Source organism: Aspergillus flavus, chromosome 3 (assembly GCF_009017415.1).
Source record: "Aspergillus flavus chromosome 3, complete sequence".
Lineage (NCBI taxonomy): Eukaryota > Fungi > Ascomycota > Eurotiomycetes > Eurotiales > Aspergillaceae > Aspergillus > Aspergillus flavus.
In genome coordinates this window covers 1,413,712-1,433,565 of record NC_092407.1, presented here as the reverse complement: position 1 = coordinate 1,433,565, position 19,854 = coordinate 1,413,712, and the positions used below count along the sequence as shown (strand labels likewise).

Below are 19,854 nucleotides of genomic sequence, written 5' to 3'. Positions count from 1 at the left end.
GCTGGATGTTACCATATAAAACCGATGTTATTATGTTCTTCAATATTAAATTACTAGTCTTGGTCTATGTTCGTGCGCACTATAAAAATATAAAAAAAGATAAATATACATGGCTATAGTCGGAACACTTTTTAAACTTCAGGGACTTCCCCAAGTATAGCATTGATACATAACTGAGTAAGTGGCGTCAAAACGCAGTAAGGTTTGATCGAAGTATGATCATAGAGATTCGCTGTCTTCAGCGTAACTGACTGGCTTCGCTCGACGACTTCGACGGACCCCAGTGCTCCTAGATCGCGCGAGGTTAGAAGTTTCGGGCAAAGCATCATCATCTGAAGCAGAAGGCGACGTGCTGGCTGGGGTAGAAGCTTTGCGTTTTCTACTAGACACCTTCTTCACGCTAGAGGTACGCTGGATGCGCTGAGGGGTTTTGGACGCGGGCGTCGAGGCAGGCGTAGTCAAAGCGGTACTGGCCACTTCACCATCTTGCTCCAATGATTCCTCTACGCCACTATCGACCTTCTTCGTCTGCCGTGGTCGTCGGGGACTCTGGGCGGCTTTAGTACGAATGACCTTTTTGGGCCGAAGCCATTCCTCCATTGTGGGAGGCCAATAAACTCTTCTCTCCGGACCTCCCATACCAACCACTTCCTCAGGGACAGTTGGTGCAGGAGGAACATGTCCCTCAAGGTCAACAAAGCCCCCGTTCTTTTTGGTAGACTTCCGAGGCGGCTTGAATGGCTTGTTCTCGTCCGTACGAACATGTGGAATCATGTCATTGAACAGCTCGTGCCCGGGAAGCTTGAAGGTTCTCATCAGTTCAAACACAGCCTGCTCTTTATCTTTTGCTTCGATCATCAAATCCATCGTGGGGTCGCATGGAGGCAAGGTGGACACGCGATCGCTATGCTTTCGCCGCTGACGGTTCGTGATAGCAGAAGGTGTCGGCTCCGAATAGTGCATCTTCTGAGTGATGCCCTTCCTAGTCCATGTAGCCTTAATTCTATCAAAGAGCCCCATGATGTCCTGAGTCCCTTCACGGACTTGTGTTGAGTCGAAAATGATGTTGTGGTGGTGGAAGTCCAGCACAAGCGGTATATTCAATTCTTCGCATATAGGCAACAAATCATGTACCGACCAGCTAACATCATCGTTTTCCAAAACAAGTCGATTCTTGATATCCTGCGAGAGAGGTTGATAATTCTCCCGAAACCGGTTCAAGGTTGCCTCCTTATCACCAAACACACCGCCCATGTGGAGAATCATGACCGCATCCCTATCTTGTTGGGGAGGCAGCTGAAGCAACTGCAGCATTTCGGAGTGATACTCTAGATCTCGTATCGAACTCTCCACGACCTCATTCTTAGGAGACCCTAGCTGAGTGAATTGGCCGGGATGAACGCTCACCCTATGACCAAGCTCGGCAATGACCCGTCCTGCTTCTGCAAGAACTTCGGATGCAAAAGGAGCTAATCTATATCCATACTCCTTGTGGCTGGCAAACGGGAACATTTCACTACTCAGTCGCATGAACTTGATTCCATAGCGGTCATTCCAGCGCAGGATCTTTGTGAGATCCCGTGCATTGGCGAGTCCCAATGCTTCAACAAATGCTTGGCCCCGTGCAATATCAGGTGTCTGGCTCCGGTCCGGGCGGTTCTTCGTCGGATGGGCAGGTTGAGAGGGGTCTAAAAGCGGGTGGCGATTCTCTAAAATCGAGGCGATGCGACAAGTTCGGGAGCAGAAAACAGGAGGGTTTGAGTATCGTAGATATGTATTCAGACATGCCTACTAGCCATAAGAGATGAACTCATACGAGAAAGACACAATAATGAAAAGTTGGCCAATGGTTATCACTTACATATCCTAATCTGCCCTTCCAAGGGAGGGGCAGATAACTACTGTTAACAGGCGGGGGTCTTGATAGAGCCTCCTGGAGCTCCTCAGGCTGAACAGGCACGTCCTCGTCCGATTCGGGGTCTGGCGGAACATCTGGAGGTAAGTCCGAAGTACGCGCCTGAGCCTGCACGACATTTTCCTCACTCGGCGAGTTCACGCTGTCCCCATTTTCAAGCTTCACGTCTACCGGCATGTTCGCGGCCTGTGATGTACCCACTGTGCCACGCGAGCCTCCTGTTAGGCGCCGGGAATGCAAGGACGTCGTGACTGGGGTCGTTGCAAGCTTCAGTGATCTCCGAGGGAGAGAATGTAACAGGCCGTCAACGCGGGATTTGTAATGAGAGCGGGAGGAGGTATGGACCATAGCAAGGAAAGAAATTGAGCTTGCCACAGGAACCGGATGAGTTATCCGCGAAGCAGGAGAGTGGCGAACCCGGCGGGAGCGCGCACCAAATTCCTCGACGTCATGGAAACGCGCGGCATGATGACAAGAAAGCGCACGACCAAAAGTCCTCTGCTGGTGGTGGAAAGACCGCAAAAACATCCAGCAACGCGCTATGTATTAAAAAGAAACAAGTAGGAAAGAGTGAGGTCTCTCGCGCGGCGCTGGTACCATGATCCTCCAAAAAGAAGGCAAGACTGAATAGCGAGGATATGGCGGAGGCAGAATGTAGGGAGGGCAAGTACTTGAAGCGGAGAGAAGAGACGCCATGGGGCGGACGCTAAGGAGCTTTAGGAAGGTCCTCGGCGGGTCACTGTTACGGGGAGCATTACCGCCTCACCATTGCTCGTCTACTTAATACTCTTCCGTACACTACTATTAGTGGTACACATCTTGACCCGTTATATACGAGTCCAACCATAGCGGCCGTCGTTGGCTATTGATGCATAGTCGTATGTCTACACTGTCAGTATGCTACTATAAACCTACAAAGTTCAATAATCCATACGCAGTAATGCCCGCTAGAGACCATTACGTACCATGCGTGATTAAAGGTTCAGGGAGCAAGTCAGTGTTCAATGCATCGGACCTGAAACTCGAAAGACTCAGAGTGTGCCGAAGAATGGCCTTCCATTGTTGTGGTATTTTGATGGGCCAACAACATTCCAGGCGGCGCTGAGCATACCTATATTAACCGCGTAGGGCCAATGGCAGAGGTGCAGGAACATGCCAAAGCCCCAGACGTTGAATATAGCGAACATCTGGTTGGATGACACTGCTTGCGCGTTCCTGAATTTTTCTACTCTAGTCCAGGCTGAGCGTTCTTGCGACTTTTGTTTACTCCCACCCCTTGCCATGAAAAGGAAAACATTTGTGCCGCTATAAGGGCGGCCAGATGTCGCCATCAGGAGAGATACATCCTCATCTCTCTAGGCTCCCTGGCTCTTCTGTTCTGATCATAAGTGCTGCCGTGTTTTGACAGGGTAGGTACACGTTGCCTTGGGTCGGAAACCACGTCTAACCAGCTACATCTAGTGTTTACGGTTGTTCAAGCCGCTGCATATAGCTCAGGAATATACCAGGCTAACACCAGGACTACCACAATGAAGGGTCTCGCTTTTGTGTGTGGCCTCCTGGCTACATCTGTGTCTGCCCACATGCAAATGTCGAAACCATATCCGATTCGGAGTCCGTTGAACAAGGATGCAGATGGCGAGAAGGACTATTCATACACAAACCCGCTGTCTACAAGTGGCTCTGACTACCCTTGCAAAGGATACGCTAACGACCCATTCAACTCTGTCGCCACATACAGTCCAGGCCAGGAGTACGAGATCGAATTGCAAGGTAGCGCAACACACGGTGGGGGTTCGTGCCAGATCGGACTCTCTTATGACAAAGGAAAGACTTTCCATGTGATTCACTCCATTCTTGGAGGGTGCCCAATTGAAAAGAAATACAAGTTCACAGTCCCCAGCGATGCGCCAAATGGGGAGGCTTTGTTGTCCTGGACGTGGTTTAACAAGGTCGGTAACCGCGAGATGTACATGAACTGTGCACAGGTCACAATTGGCGGTGCTGCGAAACTTGCACAAACAAACGCTCTCTCTCGTCGTGACAGCTTCGACAGTCTCCCGGAGATCTTCCAGGCCAACAACAATGGACCAGGCCAATGCACCACCACTGAGGGTGAGGAAGTGAATTTCCCACTACCGGGTCCCTCTAAAGAGGGAAGCCTCTCTGGCAAGGGCTACACATGCAAGAGTTCCGCTCCTTTCCTGGGTGATTCCACGTCCGCAGCCAGTGGTACTAGCTCTGCTGCCCACGCCCCTAAGAGCTCTGCTCACAAGTTCGGCTCCGCTTCTGCGTCCGCGACACCTTCCAGCAAGGTCGCTTCTGCCTTCGGCAGTCCGTCCTCCCTTCATGGCGCTTTTGCCACGCCATCCCCCTCGCAGCCAGGGCGCGTCGACTCGCACCCCCTCAAGCACCACGAGTCGAGCCAGGAAAACTGCAGAGACGGTAGCATTATCTGCAGTGAAGACGGCCAAACCTGGTCTATGTGCACCTTCGGTCATCCTACCTTCATGGGTCCTGTTGCCGCCGGCATGCGCTGCCGCCACGGCGCCATGCACCGCGTGTGGTGAAGTTGAATCTCTATTTGGACTTGCTAAGTGCATATCCCTCGACCACGCTCGCCCGGCGCGAGTATACACCATCTTCATATCCATCGTCAAGGTGGTTCTTCGCTGTTTCCATTTTTAGTCTTCTGTGGACTCGGGCTTCTATTATTATGCAACTTTTCTGTCTTCAATTCTCATTAGCCCGTGTCTTGTGTGTAATTTTGTCGTGATATGCTCAAATCGAATTAAATTTCTTCTTTATTTCTGCAGTGTTTATGATATGTGTCGCCTCTTCTCCCTTCAATTTAATGTGGTCAACATTACCCATTACTACTATATATTTGCATGATTTAGCTTACAAGCTCCTAAACCTATCCATAATATTGAGAAACTCAGAGAGGGTATTTATATTTCCACGTATCGCGCAACAAAAGCAAGAGTCCCAGTTTCACAGAAAATTACATCGTTAGATACCGACGCATAAGTAGCACCTATACTCCGAAAATCCAAAGCCACGCAGCATGGAACTTGGTTACAAGTCATACATATCCTAGGAGCATGCAGAAGTCTCCACTCACCTCATGTACACCCACCAACCCCGTCCCCCAAGCTCCTTAATGTGGTATATCCAACCTTCATACCTCCATGCCTACAAGCCTCGCATCCGCCAATGAACTTTCATGTTTTCGAGCACCTAAGCTTCCATCATGGTATTCCATAAACCCTTCACCGGCACAAGCTCTTTCCCAAATATAATGGTCCGATACTCCACCACTTTTTCACATCTACATAAGCACTAGGATTAACTCGAAGGTATATTATAGCTTGTAGCGATGATGTGATCATTATAATACCACGCCGCCTTATGCACCGTTTAATTGTTGCCTATTCAACAACCCTCTCCATTAACTAAAATTGCGGTGTTGATTGGGCGGAAAGCTTAGCATGGACGGAGAATTCCCCGAACTGTGCGGTCAATCAGAACTTGATAGTTTTCTGTTTTATTACTCATGGTGTTAGATGGTTTAGATCAGTGGATTCCGGGCACAAACTTTGGCTTGTTTTGGGTGAGTAAATATCTTAATTGGTTGTAGTACATTTTATGATGTGGGATAAGAAAGTATATATTTTCGGAATACCCGATAGAGGAACGTAACAGATCAATCATTGGATTACAGCTTACGGATTGATTAAATTATTGGGATGATAGAGTGGAATGCCGAATATCTGTATGTTAAAACAGCCATATAAAGAAACTCAGTGCATTCTAGGGCTTCTATCGAATAAATGCTTGGTGGCGCAATCCCGTGCGTTGCTATTACTGAAAACGTCAACATTATGAAAGCCAAGGAATGTAAGTTCAACGAGCATATCATTCAATGAATCTACTAACTATTCTTATATCATGATTAACAGTATAAGCATTTCGATGATTTTTATGGAAGTACAAGAGTGCCAAGAATGAGGTAATAAATTCATTTCATTAAATACTGAGTCAAGCAATATCGTCCAATGCAGTACTATACAGGAAAGTAACACCTCACATAAATCCAGACAGACCATGGTATCTTAGTATAATCATTAATCATAGACGTTATTACCTTCCTAGCCCAATTAGATGATAAAGCCATTGCCCAGTTTCTCCCAAGCGGATATAGACCTGCGGGGTATGGGTTTCACCGATCCCAAATATTCTTCTTTTCAGTTGCTTCGTTTTTATTTTTATTTTTTTGGTTTGGATACCATTTGTTTGTGTGCTATGATATAACTCCATGGCATTCAAAAGTGGTATGGAATGTAGTTGTCTTAGTAGTTGCCCGTATAGGCGGAGTTTCCGTAGCCATAACCGTTCTGTGGCGCACTCGGGGGGGCCTGAGCGGTATCTTTGTTCCGAGAGAAGAAACCACCAAAGCCACTGGGCTTCTCCTGGGAAGGTCCTAATTCAACGTCCTGAGGAGTAGGATGGGTTGGGAGCATATCGTCGGCGCTGGCGGCATCTGGGTTGTTCTTCTTGCGACGCCAGAAAGCACGAGGACGGGTACCATACGTGTAATCGTTGGCCGGGGAAGGTCCAAAACGCTTCTCACGCTTGTGGTGACGAGCGTAGAGGACTTGAAAGAGAATGGAAACCAAGAAGAAGAAGCTGGAGAATGTCAGCGCGTGAACACTAATTGACACATTGACTTGCGCAGATCAAGGGGTGTAGGATAGAATATTACTCACATTCCGATGATCGCGACGGCGAATGTGACTTTCTGGAGTTCACAGGCGAACTCGTATTTCACTTTAGATGGCGATTCTGCGTTGCTCTCGCCTGACCCCAAAGGCGTATCGACTCGCCCGCTGCATTGCTGTGTGCCATTGCGAGTCATGATCGCAATAGCGACCATGGCCCCGACAAAGCAGACATCGAGAACAACGGCCACAGCGGCGAAAAATGCGACTCCTCCCAAGCAGCAGGTGAAGAGGATGCCTAATAATCCGTAAAGGGTCGCCGCACCCGACAGACCCTCGGTAGCTTTCATCCACTGAGGGATGTTTTGGTCATGGCGACTGAGGACAGCTAAAAAGTAGGAGAAAATTCCTAGAATTACAGCGCCGTCGAGGAACTGGAGGACGCGGATTGCTAAATTAAAGAAGCGGAGAACAACGCCGCCAGACCCCATCCTGGGAGTGGATGGCTGTTAAGCAGTCTTCTCAAAAGAGGAAAGAATATATCGAAAGTGGCACTAGCAACGAGGCCGGAGAGCTATAGTACGAAGTCTGAAGGGGCTGGAGAGCCGTCAGGTGAAGCTAAGAGCTAAATTTCAACAGAAGTTTCACGACAAAGAGGTATTATAAGGCTGAAGAGTGGAAAAGGTTTGCACTTGTACGCAGTCCCAGGCAGCATTGTTGAATGAAAAGGTTGGGTCCCAGGGGTCATGGTGTCGCAGCAAGCAGATCAGTGGAGGCATTTCCTTGGATGCTTGCAAGGCTTGTGGAACTCGAGGAATCCTTCAATCGCTTTCACAAGAGGACCGCGTCCACACCATCAAGATGTCGATCCACGGACGAGGACGGAGCTCACGAGACATATGATTGGGAAGAAAAGAGGAGAGGCGGGGACAAAGCTGATAATCCCCATCACAAGCCACACCCACAGCCCAGCCCCTAAACGTCATCAGTCAGGCAGGACTCGTTATTATTGGTTCGCTGCAGCTGTGACAAAGCCCTGCCCAGACATCCCCTGATTCGGCATTGGCATTGGACCCTGGACCCTAAATCACATGTCTGTCACCAGGTCTCGTGTCCGGAATTAGTGATCCAGCGCATTAGGGAAGTTCCTTTTCCGGCGGTCCACGGTCACGGTACTTAGCGACTAAGTTACTAGCCACAGTTACTCATTGGCCACCAGTTGTATACCGCCACAAGGTAGCAGCTACACAGCCACTCCTCTCTCTTGCACAACCATAGTTCAAGACGTCACTACTATTACTTAATATTTTCTATGTTTAGCACAAGCTTAAAGCAAGATTGGGGTGATCATTGTGGCAGCAGTTGAGGCTAGACTCGGTAGATGGGAGCCAAGCGATGTCAATGTCTGGAAACAAGAGCTCTATTCTCCAATAAGATTCTAGTTCAACTGTTTCAACTGTATCCATATCCCAGAAAGAGTAATAGCACTAGATAATAGGCTAATCGCACTATCATGCCTGCACGTCGATTAGGATCTTGCAGTGGTCCTCGCGGTCGTTGACCAGGGTTTCGAATCCCTTTTCCACCGTCTCATTCAACTTTATCTTCGACGTAATCATCTTTTCTGGTTTCAATTGACCTGTAAGACGAAACGCAGTCAGGAAATGTGGTCGACAAAATCAAAAGGGCTCTTCGGGACGGCTTACCATATCCAAGGGCCTTGATAACGGCTTCGAAGGAGCCTTCGTCGTACAATGCTGACCCGGTATAATTAACTTCGTTGTACATCAAGTCGTTCACGGGAATAGCTGGTTTCTTCTCCCACACCGCAACATTAACGATTGTACCATGTGTGCGACACGCACTGATGGCACCATTCAATGCCTTTTCCACACCAGCAGCATCAAAGATAACATCGGCGCCTATACTATCCGTCACTTCCATGACCCTCTGCGTCACATCCTCCTGGCCCGGATCAAAGGTATGCGTAGCACCGTATTCAATCGCAAACTTCCTACGCTTCTCATAGAGCTCTGATACCATGATATTCTTGGCGCCTTGCAACTTCAACACCTGCACAATGCCAATCCCAACTGGCCCACCCCCTACCACCATGACATTATCGCCCATCTTGAATGGTGATAGATTGACAGCGTGCCAGGCAACTGCCAGTGGCTCGGTCAAGGCTGCTGCTTCAAGAGATACGTTGTCAGGGATTGGGTAGAAGTGTTCTGCCGGTGCGACATGGTACTTTGCCAACCCGCCGCCGTACCCTGCAGGACGCGTAAGTATCACCGCCAGCTATCTATTGTTTTAACAGAGACCGCATACCAGAAAGCCCAATAAACCCTATATTCTCGCAGCAGTATTCGTAGCCACGTTTGCATGCCGTGCATTGTCGGTCAAAGATGGTCGGACGTACGACGACCCGCTGTCCTGGAGACACATGCGTTACTCCTTCTCCGACTTCTTCGACGATACCGCTGAATTCATGACCAAGTGTAACTGGATATGAACGTCCAGTAATATTATGGGGTTCTTGGGGTATCAATACGGGACCACCGGTATACTCATGGATGTCTTGCTCAAATCAGTTTGTTTTCCAAATCATTATATAGAGGTAAGTTAAACCTACCACTGCCACAGAGTCCGACGAAAGCTGGTCGGATCTACTATTTCCACTTCGAATCAGTATGTTGTTGTCCATATCGTAGACACAGGGCATGTCACCTTTACTTGCCCTTTGCCACAAATAGGCTCATCTATTGTTTCCACCTGGATGTCGCGGGGTCCATGGAAGCGGACCGCTTCCATTGGGGACGTCGTCTTCAGTGTCGCTCGAGCAGTACCCGTGTCAAGAGTAGTGTTCAGCATATTTTCGAGAATTTATCCTAAGCTTAAATGGTATCCCACAAATGCGAGGAACAGGTACAAGATTTGATTCATTTGAAAGACAGTATAGTTGCACTATCGCTGTGCTGCGAGAAAGCTCTAAAGATATTTCTGCCTTCAGGGAGTTTATATTCAAGTAGTATGCTATCAAGGCGAACTGAAGTAGCAGGAGACGCTATCATGACGTGGTCCACAAGCGATACATATCCATAAGAGCAAGCAATTCTGAAAGCTGATTGGCCAGGGCACTGTAACTGTTCATCTGATAATCATTACAACATCTATGATGTTGAACACGTTCTCCTGGGATAAAGCGTCAGATCCCCGATAATCTGATTCGTCAAGATATGCTTGAATGAGATGAATGGGCGAGCACGACCCTGGAATAGAACCACACCAGCCTTAAAGGCAAATATCTTGACATCAACACGTGAGCTGAAAATAGCCATTCCTAAGGCGGGGAAGTAGTTAGTGGCGTCATCTCGTCCACCTCATATCTTGGCTATTGAGATGGAGCTGTTCCTGTCGAAACAGTTAGGCTGCGTGTCATTGAGGTAAAGTAAAATTAGGTTACACTTACGGAGGCCACTAATGAGAGCCCGGAGAAGGGAGCCGCCAATGAGTCTGGGGTTACATCACCTCGTCGGGCACTCGACAAAACGACCCGGCCACTCATAAGAGGCAAATGTTCATACTATAGAAGATTTGGTGTTTCAAGTTTCTTCTTCGCGCTGCTGGTCAACAAAAGCGCGCAGGATAGATTCCAACCCTTCGTTGCGCCGCGCCAACAACATTACGTCGGAAACATTAATTGTCGAGCGTCCGGCATGCCTAATAAGGAAGTTCCGAACAGGTCAGCAACCCGCCGTATTGAATCATACCCAAGGATCCCCCTCTGCCAATGTTGCACGGAAGTACGGTAAGGAAAGGGGCGAAAACAATAATAGCAGCGAGACAGGCAGTCCATCCATTAGATACTTTGAGCCCCAAATCGGTCACTTACTTAGCAAAGGATTCTAAATCCTGGCTGACTGTCTCTGTTTGTCGCAGCTGATCAGTCTATACGCCACCGTGAACCAACTGTGACGACAGCTCCGTAGCTATTCGCTCTGGGCAGGTGGACATACCTATCTGGGCCCAGACCATCTCAGTCAAGGCTCCTATGAATTGAGGAGTGGCATTCACACCAAGTTTGATGGTTTCGTCGTCAACTATCTTCCCAATAGCTAGCCAAAGGGCGGATTTCAGGCGCTGTCAAGAGTATCTGTAAGATCTGCTACGAACTGAGTGATCCATATCACCACGTACCTCTTCAAGGCCAACTTCTTCGTTTGGATCCATGTTTATCAGACAGCTGGGAGTAGCAGATACCTCGACGTCCCGAAGATTAATACCCGAGAAGATAACTCTTGTCGATACTGATGGAAACGATGTAGTTATCTATACTTATTCGCGCGCGTGAACAGACGCGTCTATGGATGAAGAACAGCGGATGCCGCCTGTGATTGGCTACGGCTAGATCGGGCGGACAAAAGATGTTCCGCAAGACAGTAGCCACTAGACCATAATAGAACACTTCCCATTACGGAATTCTTCGCATCGAATGGAGACTAAAAGAAAAGAACTTGCGGCATCCAGCGGGCAATCCACTTTCAAATCCCTCATACTTCCGCATGAAAAGGGGTTCGCAAGCTCTCAATTGATCTCCTGTCTCCAAGCAAACTTACATTGAGCTCACAAACTGAGCCAAAACCCCTCAACCTCTCTTTTTACGACCTCCGCGGATTCCCGCATCTCTTTTATAATTCTTTCTCAACACTGTCACCGAGAACAATAACCACCGCAACCGAATCAAAATGTCTTCCCCCGACACCTCCGTCGCCGCAGAGGCCTTGAAGGACTTTTTTGGCCAATTATATACGTTCTTCGAGACGATGATCGTTCGCTTCTTCAGGAACTTTTATAACTCTTTCGCGACAGTGGGCTTCAACCGCTGGACGAAGGTCACACTCTCGGTGATCGGTTACATTATAATTCGTCCATATATCGAAGCCTGGTTTAAGAAAATGAGTGAACGCGATCGCAAGAAGATGCAGGAGAAGGAAAAGGCCAAGAGGGAGGCACAAGGAGGCAAGAAGGCTAAGGTTTCGGCCAATACACTGCGAGGTGGTGCTAGCGGAGGCGGAAAGGTGCTCGGAGAGGTCGAGAATACCGATGACGAGATTGAGGATGGAGAAGACTTTGCGACTGCCAGCGGAGTGCCGGAGTGGACAAAGAATGCGAGAAAGAGGCAGAAAAAGTACATGAAGAGTCTGAAGGAGGCAGAGGCGAACGCGAATAAGTTGTCCCAGGATCAGATTATGGAATTGTTGGATTGGAGTGATTCGGAAAATGAGAAGAAGGACGCCTGATTTGGAACCGTGGATATTTGCTTCTTTCAGTTCTGTGTGGGCATATGAATAGTAGACTTATCTGATTTTATATAATTATATAATTAATCATTCTTTCTGATACGCTTATCTGAATACTAACATTTTGTGTTTATTGCACGCTGCTGTAAGCTTTCCTTGTGTGATGAACTACAATTGCCATAATATCTCGCTGAAACATAGAGTCAGTCAAACACACACCGTGTAAACTAAGTTTATACCTGATCTGTCTACTACCTCAAGCTTGTTCAATGACTTATATGTTGCACGTCAAATTCATTATTATTGGGCACAATTGATCACATTCACACAATCAAGTCCTAAATCGTGTCAGCCCTCTAGACATAGGCAGGTACTCCTTAATAACGGACAATACTAGTGCAATCGCCTCAATGCTTCTATCATAACCTTCACCTCGTGGACATTCATCATGCCCACTGAATTGACAATTTCCTCCTGCAACTCAGGCTCACAATTCAAGAACTGTTCGATCAACTCGCCATCCACAAAACGGTATGGTTCCGTTGCTTCTCGAACCATACTGCGGAATCCACGGAATTCGTTGAATGGCATCTCACCCAGGGACTCAACCTTGCCCGCCATTGTCGCTTGCAGACGCATTAGGAAGTCCTGATGTTCTGGATTGATTATGGCGAACAGGTAAATGGAGCCCTCAACCTGGTTGTGCAATCTCAGTTAGTGGTGTGTTACAAAGAGATGATGGACGAAATTCACATACCGTGCCTAGGAAGGCTCGTGGAGTAACCGTGACGCTTGCCAATTGTTGAATGTTAACTGGTCGAATGCGGTTGACCATTTCGCCTAGGGAGATTTCACTGGTTACTTCTAACCGGCGCCTATCGTCCTCTTCAACTCCAGCAAGGTTGCGACGGAGGACGATCAAGTTTCCTTCCGCATCACTCTCTAGGAAAGTGTCCTTATCGATGCAGGCGACTCCCGTGGCCCAAACGGTTTGGAAGTGGCGAGCCACTTCCGTTAATGAATCAGGAAGGCCGTTTTCCCCTTCCTTGAATTCCAGAAGACATACACTCTTCATGAGATCTGAAACCACAATCACGTTGCCTACCACGGTCACATCCACCGGCGCGGTTGAGGTTCTGAAACTGGCAAGCTTTTCCAATTTCATTGTACCGAAATTGTTGTTCACCACCTTATAAATAACGATCTGAAAGGTCCCATCAGATGCGTACTCACAACAATCGACTCAATCATCACTCACCGTCTTGACAAGTGCGGCTACAATCTTGTCTCCCAGCATAGCCAGGGCACGACATGCCCCCTTAACAGGTAATTCGGCGACCTTTGTCAGTTTCCGGCCATTGTCAATCTCAAACATTAGTATCCGACCTCGAATCGACTCTTCCCCTTCATCATCAAGATACGCCGTTCCAACGACGAACCGATCCTTAGTCATTTCACGTCCATTCTCGTCCTTGCCCGCCGGGAATTCCGCGCGAATCACGCTTTCCACTATCTCCTCTGGTCTCAACTCAAATGAATCTAGCTGTCGAAACAAAACTTCATCAGCGAGCATAAATCGGCTTGTGACAATTTCCGCCCCGTCTGCAAGTTTACGCTCTATTGTTCCGATACCGAACGCCTTTTCCGAAGGTGAATAAGCGACTCTACGTACGGTTGCACCGATTTGCAGCGTCTGGATCTGTGTCGTCCTCTCCCGGTCGACCAGAGCGATCTTGAGCTCGTGTAGTGTAGCCACTGCAATAGACCCAGGATAAGCCTCCGAGTTAAAATGACAGACGCGGGAAGCTCCCTCTGAATTTACTGCAGAGTATATAATGCGGCCTTCAGAGCCATAAATCAGGCTCGGATTCTCGCATGTCGCAAAGACATTGTAAAGCCCGTCGCCCCTCGGCAGCTTCTTGAACGTTGGTTGCTCAGACCCAAGAATTAATTTATTCATGTGGCTCAAGGAGTAGTCATCCGTCTTGAACGAGTAAGTGATGACACTACCATCTGCCATTGAGATAAAAAGGGTAGGAGGGCTGTCCGCGAGCACGTCCGCAACGAGAACAGACCGCGGGAAAGCTTCTCCAGCTGGGCCCAGCGACGTAGTATGCACTTCAGTTAAGTCTCGAAGCCTGAGAACTGATACCTTGGCGAGTTGAGGGAATCCAACAACACAAACTTCAGTCGGCGATGCAGGAACTGTAACACCAGAGACTTGGCTATCAGCGCCAAATTTCTTCTCTGTTATCACCTGAGCTTCAGTCCCGATATCTAAGACAGTCATAAGTTCGCCACCAATGACAAGCACCAATGAATCATCATTGGCAGAGGCAGCGGTGATGACCAGTTCATTCGGCGGTGTCCACTCGTACACAACCATTCCACCTTCCAGATCCGCGATGAGCACCCGTTGCTCGGTAACCTGCAATATTCGGCCCCTAGGCAAGTTGGCTGCGAGAAGTGTGTTCTCCGAAAGACTCAGCCCAAGGAAGTGATCCAATTCTTCTACCTCACCATCGGGGCTGAAATGGAACACACGAGTTTCATCGATAAAGGTAACAAGGAGTGTATCCAATGTATCGCCTCCGGCTTGGACCTGCAATCCCCATAGATCTGTGATGTGTTCCATGTCACCCAAAACGCCCAGCTCTTCCATTCCGACACCACTGCGCACACTTCGCAAAGTCCCGTCATCGAAAGCGCCCGAGCCTGTGACAATTCGAGCCTGCCCTGACGAGAATTCATGGGTTTGGCTTTCGCTCGTACGGTTCCCGAGATCCATTATGGTAAAATCCAATATAGGGGCAATATTGGACAGGGCCTGGATTATCTCAAATGAGCCATTACCGATTCGTAGTACTTGAGAATCCCCTTGATGGGATCCCACAAACACAATCCCACCGCCAAGATATACCAAAGCAGAAGCTCGTGATGTGTTTCCCAGATGATCTAATTTCCAACCCTGAACCTGGTTATCCGAGTCTAAAACAAGCATTAAGAAAAACAGCCTTCCATAATCATCGGCTAACAACCATCGCTGGCTATCCACCCCTTCCCAAGCCACAAATATGGTTGCTTCATCTAGAGGCCGGGAGATTATCTCATTGTTATCGTCATCAACATATTTAATAGACGTTTCGCCAAGAATGAGAAGGCCACCTAGAATTGTCAGTTTGGAGGTGCAATAGTAGAGTGGATACTATATCGCATGGCAGAGGAAACTAACCTAACGGAGCGGGCACTGGTATAAGGTGAGAAGCTCCAAGATCTAGCTCTTGTGCAAAGTCGGCTATGTGCGTTAATGTAGCGTCCGCACTGGTGCTCGCCGTAGCAGAGGTGTAATTCAACTCTCTAACCATCAATCTAACCTTTTTCTGGTTATCTTCGTAAAGTAATGCTAGGCGCGGCAATCCGGACTGCACATGTAGGAACGCAGAGGAGCGTACAAAGAGCTCATCAATCCTCGCTGTTGTCAGCTCTCCGAGCTCGCCGACTTTCGGCGCATCAGGCCCAGTAGGAACAGCTGGGGCCCTTCCTCTTTTCCGGGCAGGCAACTGCACGATTGGTACCACAGCGACCAAGCCCTCATAGACCTCCAGCGTCATGAACCGACCACTCGGGTCAATCAAACATCGGTTACCAGTTTGCGATTCTCGCGACGACGGGTCAGCAATGTCGACATAGTTTCTTTCCGTTCGTATCCGATTCTGGGCACTGTCCCATGATAGAGTGCAGTATGTGTACCGGTCTGTGCCAACAAAAAGGTGATCGGTGGGTGAATGGGCAGGGGCAGGAAGCCGAGCCAGCATCGACACTTTAGCGTAGAGAGTACACGACGCAGCGAGATTCAACCCATCGGGTGTAAGCGTGTAAATTTCCAGTCGATTGGCCTTCCTATGACAAACCAGACGTATTAGTAACATGTGTGCTGTAGCTAGAAACCGACCGGTGGATTGTGGTCACCAACGCAACAACCAAGGATTCCTCCTCTGGGTTCAGAAACTGCAGCTTGAGCGCATGACGCACGCTGCTCGCCTTATGTATTGGTACGACATAAGCCATCCTGACTGCCTGAAATTCTATGAGCTCGCAATCGACGATCCGGAATGAGCTTTTTGCAGTGGAGACCACTGCGGGGAGATGATAGCACGATCACCCGTCAGATCCAACAACGGAGTAATACAGATTGACTCCAGGTCGTAATATCGTATATTTAATGTTTGAAAGATATCCGCATCTCTAACTACGAGATGCCGAGCTGGGACGGGTTGGTAATGAAGAAGCCGAAAAGTAGAGAGACTGGTACGTACGACCAGGTCGGGACTTGAGGTAAAAGTCGCAATGACGATGGTTGCGGTGCCTTCGAAGACATTAACTCCGGGTTATGGCCGAACACCACCTACAGCCTTGCAATGCTTGCACATCTCTATATTTTTATTCGCTACATATTCAAAATTATTTATACATGCACTTTCTAAGCAATTAGTGTTTCCTAATAATGAGATTTGCAGCACATAACATTCAAAATCCCCAGCAAAGAAATAAGTGTATTTATTAGCAAGTTCCGGACATCACACGTGATCCAATGTAGTGTTGAATTCCGTACATAATTCTTCAAACATTTTCGAACCGTTAAGTCTATCATCCCTCCCTTGGCGAGCTGTGTTTCGCCATGAACAAATAGCCATGTCGCCCACTGCATAAAGACCAAAAAGAAGTGCTAGGCATACATGAATCACGCCGAAAGATAAAAAAGTAAAAAAGGAATAATAGGCGGAGTATATATGCAAAGATCATCTAGGCATGAGAAGGGAAAAGAAGTCATGTTCAATTAAAAGAAACGGCCGTGGAAGAATCATGACCAGACATCCTCCTGGTAGCTTCCACTGCTGCGCATATGCTTGACCATCTCCTCGCCCTTCTCGGCGGGAAGACCACGCTGTTGGGCAATAATCTGGCCAAGCACCAGATTGACCTCACGCGCCATGTTGGCGGCATCTCCACAAACGTAGAATGTGGCTTTCTGCTTCAGAAGGTCGCTGACCAGCTCAGCTTGTTCGCGCAACCGATGTTGGACATAAACCTTTTGAGAAGTCTCGCGGGAAAATGCAGTGATGATCTTCAATGAATCACCAAGTTGCTCCTCATAAGCCTGTAGTCATACGTTAGAACTAATGGTCCATGGGTATACGAAGGAGGCAGCATAGAAAGCGGAGAAACCATACCTTGAATTCGTCCTGATACAAGAAATCCTCATTGCGATTACGGCACCCAAAGAACAAAACAGTTGTGCCGACTTTCTCGCCTTTAGCCGCCAAGGCGGCTCGTTCTTGGATGAAGCCACGGAAAGGTGCGACACCGGTACCAGGTCCAACCATGATAATGGGTCTCGAGGGATCGGATGGCAGTTTGAAATTCGAGTGGCGGACGTGAACAGGAACGTGAATGCCATCATACTTGTTGCGCGGACCAGTGATAGCGTACGTCAAGCCGTGAGGGTCAGGAGAAGGTTCACCATTCTGCTTTTGCTTGAGCGCAAGGAGGTAATTCGTGGTCACACCCTTGACAAGGTGGGAGGCACCAGGCAAACGGACGGATTCCACAACGGCGGTGATACTGATCTTATCCTTCTGGACGAGGGAAGATGACGAGATGGAATAATAACGAGGCTGGAGCTTATTGAGGCCTTCGATGAGCAATGAGAACGGAACGGCAGAGAAAGGCTTGGACGTGATGCTTTGGAGAGCCTGGGCAATATTGAAGCATTGGTTGGTGATCTTCTCGTGGAAGTAATCCTTGTCGCTGCCCAAACGCTGAATTTCTGTCTTGGTCGCCTCATCGGGAGCAAAAGCAGCCAGACTCGAGACAAACTGCCGGGAAACAGGGGCACAGACTTCCATGTAGTAACGAACAGCGGCATCATAGGTGGTAGGGGTCGGGATCGGAACCTTAGCAGTCACATCAATGCCCTTGATGTTAATAACTGAATGGCGCTTCTCCTCAAGTCCAAAAACCTGCAGGAACCGATCTACCTCAGCACCAGCATTTGTCGGCCAAACAGCAATGTGGTCACCGGTTTGATAGGTGAGGTTGCTTCCGGCGATGCTAATTTCCATGTGCAGACAGTTACGATCCTTTACAGTGAATAGCTCACGAGACTCGACAATAGGCGCAATGAACGGGTTGTGGGCCGAGAATGGGCCCTTGGGTTGACCTTCGAGATGACCCTTAGTTGGCTCGCCGAGATAGACCGTCTCGTCTTCGGCGCTCTTAGACTCATCTTCTGTGACATTGAACACCGGCTCATAAACGGCCTCGCGCTCCTGGAGACCCATCGCCTCGGAAAGCGCGGTCCACATAGGTTCCTTCCAAGCCAAGAAGTCTTCTTCCATCGTGCCAGCGCCGTCATCACCTTCACCAGCAGATCCAATACGTTGAGCACCAAGCTTTTGCAGAGCGGCGTCGAGATTGCGAACCATGGCGTTGTAGTGCTCATAGGTATTGTTACCGAGGCCGAAGGTGACATACTTGAGAGCGGACAGCGGCTTCTCTTCAGCGGACGCGCCACTTTCAAAAGCAACATCTTCACCGGTGATGAACTGGTAAAACTCGACAGCATTATCCGTAGGCTCGCCCTCGCCATAAGTCGCGAGAACAAAAAAGGCGACCTTGTCTTCGGGGAATTTGTCCAAGTTTTCGTAGTCGTAATCTTCCAAATCAGCAACCATAGTTTTGAGACCGAATCTCTGAGATCCTTCCTTGGCCAATCTCGAGGCGTAGTCCTCTGCAGTTCCAGTCTGGGAACCGTAGAAAATGACGCAATTCTTGCCAGTTTCTTCCATTTTCTCCAAGATATCTCTAGTCTTTCCTGCCTTGGCGGCGCCATTCATCGCTGGACCGGAAGAGGCATAAGGATCTTTGGCGACAGCCCAGTAGGTGCCTTTGGTGAAGTAGGCAACGCTACCCACCAAAAGCGCCACCAGGACAACCAAATCGAGAGTGTCGAGTTGCGCCATGTTGGCTTCGCTATGGGGGAGGGCGAGATTCCAACCAGGTGTCCGAGTAAGGTGGGATGGGGAACGAAGAGAAGGCAGGCAAAATGGGGCGAAGAAGAATAAGAATCACCCCCTGATCTTCACCGATGGTGGTGTCAACCACAAATCAATTTTAAAGTTGGAAGACGCCGATACTCGCAGCGTATTCCAACAGAGGGGGTGGTAACTAGAACAAACAAAAGAAGAAGGAAAGAGGTAGAAGAATGGAACACAGTACACAAGTAGAAAAGAAGAAGGTCGGGGAAGAGAGCTGTGGTCTGATCTAAGGAACTAAAGATGCCGAATCCACCTCTAAGCGGACCGCATAATTTCGGGGCCGGACACCGGAGAAGGTTGAGTTAAAGAGTGGTATATGGGTGGAGAGGGTGGAAAGTTAAAGTGGTAGGCGGAGTGAGGCAATCGTGGCCTCTTTTCTCAGGTCCTGCTCTTTTTTTGGCCCTGAGACCCTCGGATGGCCCCGGCGCTGGTTTCGGAATTGGATGGCAGGAAAGGATACGAACCCCAACAAGACGAGAGTCTGCCTCTTATAATTGCGGTGTGAAAGCGACCGCCGAGGTGAATTGGGTAGGAAATGGAACTCGTTGACAAATTAACTCCTTGTCAGAGAATTGAAGGTCTTCGTACTATGATTATCAATTGACCCGTATTAACCAGGATATCTCAAGTGAAATAATCCCAGCAGTAGATAGCCCACGGCAGAATCTTTTTTCTGATAATAATCTCGTAGTAATATCTTAAAAGGAAACAGCTACGACTATCAAAGTGGCAGAACCAGGGTCTATATATAACATTCTCATGGGGTGGAGGCAATAAAGCCCGACAGTCAGGCCGAGCGTAAACTGGGTTCGGAAGGA

General features: G+C 48.6%; 8 protein-coding genes across 8 annotated transcripts; 2 read left to right on the top strand and 6 right to left on the bottom strand.

The window, feature by feature from the left end:
* Nucleotides 1-131: 131 nt before the first annotated feature.
* On the bottom strand, nucleotides 132-2,613 carry F9C07_2281727 (UV-endonuclease UVE-1; the record flags this gene model as incomplete). Its single annotated transcript, XM_071510519.1, has 3 exons — nucleotides 1,862-2,613; nucleotides 391-1,788; nucleotides 132-332 (listed from the first exon to the last, which is right to left on the bottom strand). Exons 1-3 carry the CDS (start codon nucleotides 2,441-2,443, stop codon nucleotides 132-134), a joined length of 2,181 nt encoding a protein of 726 aa, XP_071364912.1. The 5' UTR covers nucleotides 2,444-2,613.
* Nucleotides 2,614-4,925, top strand: F9C07_2281726 (uncharacterized protein). Its single transcript, XM_041285232.2, has 2 exons — nucleotides 2,614-3,324; nucleotides 3,377-4,925. Exon 2 carries the CDS (start codon nucleotides 3,445-3,447, stop codon nucleotides 4,483-4,485), a length of 1,041 nt encoding a protein of 346 aa, XP_041144325.1. The 5' UTR covers nucleotides 2,614-3,324; nucleotides 3,377-3,444; the 3' UTR covers nucleotides 4,486-4,925.
* Nucleotides 4,926-6,267: 1,342 nt separating this feature from the next.
* F9C07_4673 (uncharacterized protein) lies at nucleotides 6,268-7,127 on the bottom strand (the record flags this gene model as incomplete). Its single annotated transcript, XM_041290702.1, has 2 exons — nucleotides 6,268-6,604; nucleotides 6,685-7,127. The coding sequence occupies 2 exons, from the start codon at nucleotides 7,125-7,127 to the stop codon at nucleotides 6,268-6,270; spliced, it is 780 nt and encodes a 259-aa protein (XP_041144324.1).
* A 1,020-nt stretch (nucleotides 7,128-8,147) lies between these two features.
* On the bottom strand, nucleotides 8,148-9,450 carry F9C07_2067012 (chaperonin 10-like protein; the record flags this gene model as incomplete). The annotated part of the gene is made up of 5 exons (XM_041290701.2): nucleotides 8,148-8,275; nucleotides 8,343-8,909; nucleotides 8,968-9,216; nucleotides 9,272-9,305; nucleotides 9,367-9,450. The coding sequence occupies 5 exons, from the start codon at nucleotides 9,448-9,450 to the stop codon at nucleotides 8,148-8,150; spliced, it is 1,062 nt and encodes a 353-aa protein (XP_041144323.2).
* A 396-nt stretch (nucleotides 9,451-9,846) lies between these two features.
* F9C07_1386696 (apoptosis-inducing TAF9-like domain 1 family protein) lies at nucleotides 9,847-11,126 on the bottom strand. Its single transcript, XM_071508046.1, has 5 exons — nucleotides 10,837-11,126; nucleotides 10,656-10,779; nucleotides 10,532-10,565; nucleotides 10,109-10,359; nucleotides 9,847-10,050 (listed from the first exon to the last, which is right to left on the bottom strand). Exons 1-4 carry the CDS (start codon nucleotides 10,867-10,869, stop codon nucleotides 10,242-10,244), a joined length of 309 nt encoding a protein of 102 aa, XP_071364911.1. The 5' UTR covers nucleotides 10,870-11,126; the 3' UTR covers nucleotides 9,847-10,050; nucleotides 10,109-10,241.
* Nucleotides 11,127-11,384: 258 nt separating this feature from the next.
* F9C07_4671 (trafficking PGA2-domain-containing protein) lies at nucleotides 11,385-11,939 on the top strand (the record flags this gene model as incomplete). Its single annotated transcript, XM_041285231.1, has 1 exon — nucleotides 11,385-11,939. One exon carries the CDS (start codon nucleotides 11,385-11,387, stop codon nucleotides 11,937-11,939), a length of 555 nt encoding a protein of 184 aa, XP_041144322.1.
* Nucleotides 11,940-12,135: 196 nt separating this feature from the next.
* Nucleotides 12,136-16,403, bottom strand: F9C07_1386694 (mono-functional DNA-alkylating methyl methanesulfonate N-term-domain-containing protein). The gene is made up of 5 exons (XM_071508045.1): nucleotides 15,913-16,403; nucleotides 15,172-15,839; nucleotides 13,198-15,104; nucleotides 12,697-13,143; nucleotides 12,136-12,635 (listed from the first exon to the last, which is right to left on the bottom strand). Exons 1-5 carry the CDS (start codon nucleotides 16,005-16,007, stop codon nucleotides 12,333-12,335), a joined length of 3,420 nt encoding a protein of 1,139 aa, XP_071364910.1. The 5' UTR covers nucleotides 16,008-16,403; the 3' UTR covers nucleotides 12,136-12,332.
* A 397-nt stretch (nucleotides 16,404-16,800) lies between these two features.
* F9C07_4669 (NADP/FAD dependent oxidoreductase) lies at nucleotides 16,801-18,961 on the bottom strand (the record flags this gene model as incomplete). The annotated part of the gene is made up of 2 exons (XM_041290699.1): nucleotides 16,801-17,097; nucleotides 17,171-18,961. 2 exons carry the CDS (start codon nucleotides 18,959-18,961, stop codon nucleotides 16,801-16,803), a joined length of 2,088 nt encoding a protein of 695 aa, XP_041144320.1.
* Between the last annotated feature and the right edge of the window lie 893 nt (nucleotides 18,962-19,854).

What these genes read in the sequence shown, in the direction of transcription:
- F9C07_2281726 (XM_041285232.2), top strand. Translation starts at nt 3,445, where the DNA reads ATGAAGGGTCTCGCTTTTGTGTGTGGCCTCCTGGCTACATCTGTGTCT.
- F9C07_1386696 (XM_071508046.1), bottom strand. Translation starts at nt 10,869, where the DNA reads ATGGATCCAAACGAAGAAGTTGGCCTTGAAGAG. An exon ending in AAGAAGTTGGCCTTGAAGAG is followed by an intron (nt 10,780 to 10,836) that starts GTACGTGGTGAT and finishes TACTCTTGACAG; the next exon opens with CGCCTGAAATCCGCCCTTTG. An exon ending in GATGGTCTGGGCCCAGATAG is followed by an intron (nt 10,566 to 10,655) that starts GTATGTCCACCT and finishes TGCGACAAACAG; the next exon opens with AGACAGTCAGCCAGGATTTA.
- F9C07_1386694 (XM_071508045.1), bottom strand. Translation starts at nt 16,007, where the DNA reads ATGGCTTATGTCGTACCAATACATAAGGCGAGCAGCGTGCGTCATGCG. An exon ending in ACCAGTGCCCGCTCCGTTAG is followed by an intron (nt 15,105 to 15,171) that starts GTTAGTTTCCTC and finishes TGACAATTCTAG; the next exon opens with GTGGCCTTCTCATTCTTGGC. An exon ending in CACGAGCCTTCCTAGGCACG is followed by an intron (nt 12,636 to 12,696) that starts GTATGTGAATTT and finishes TTGCACAACCAG; the next exon opens with GTTGAGGGCTCCATTTACCT.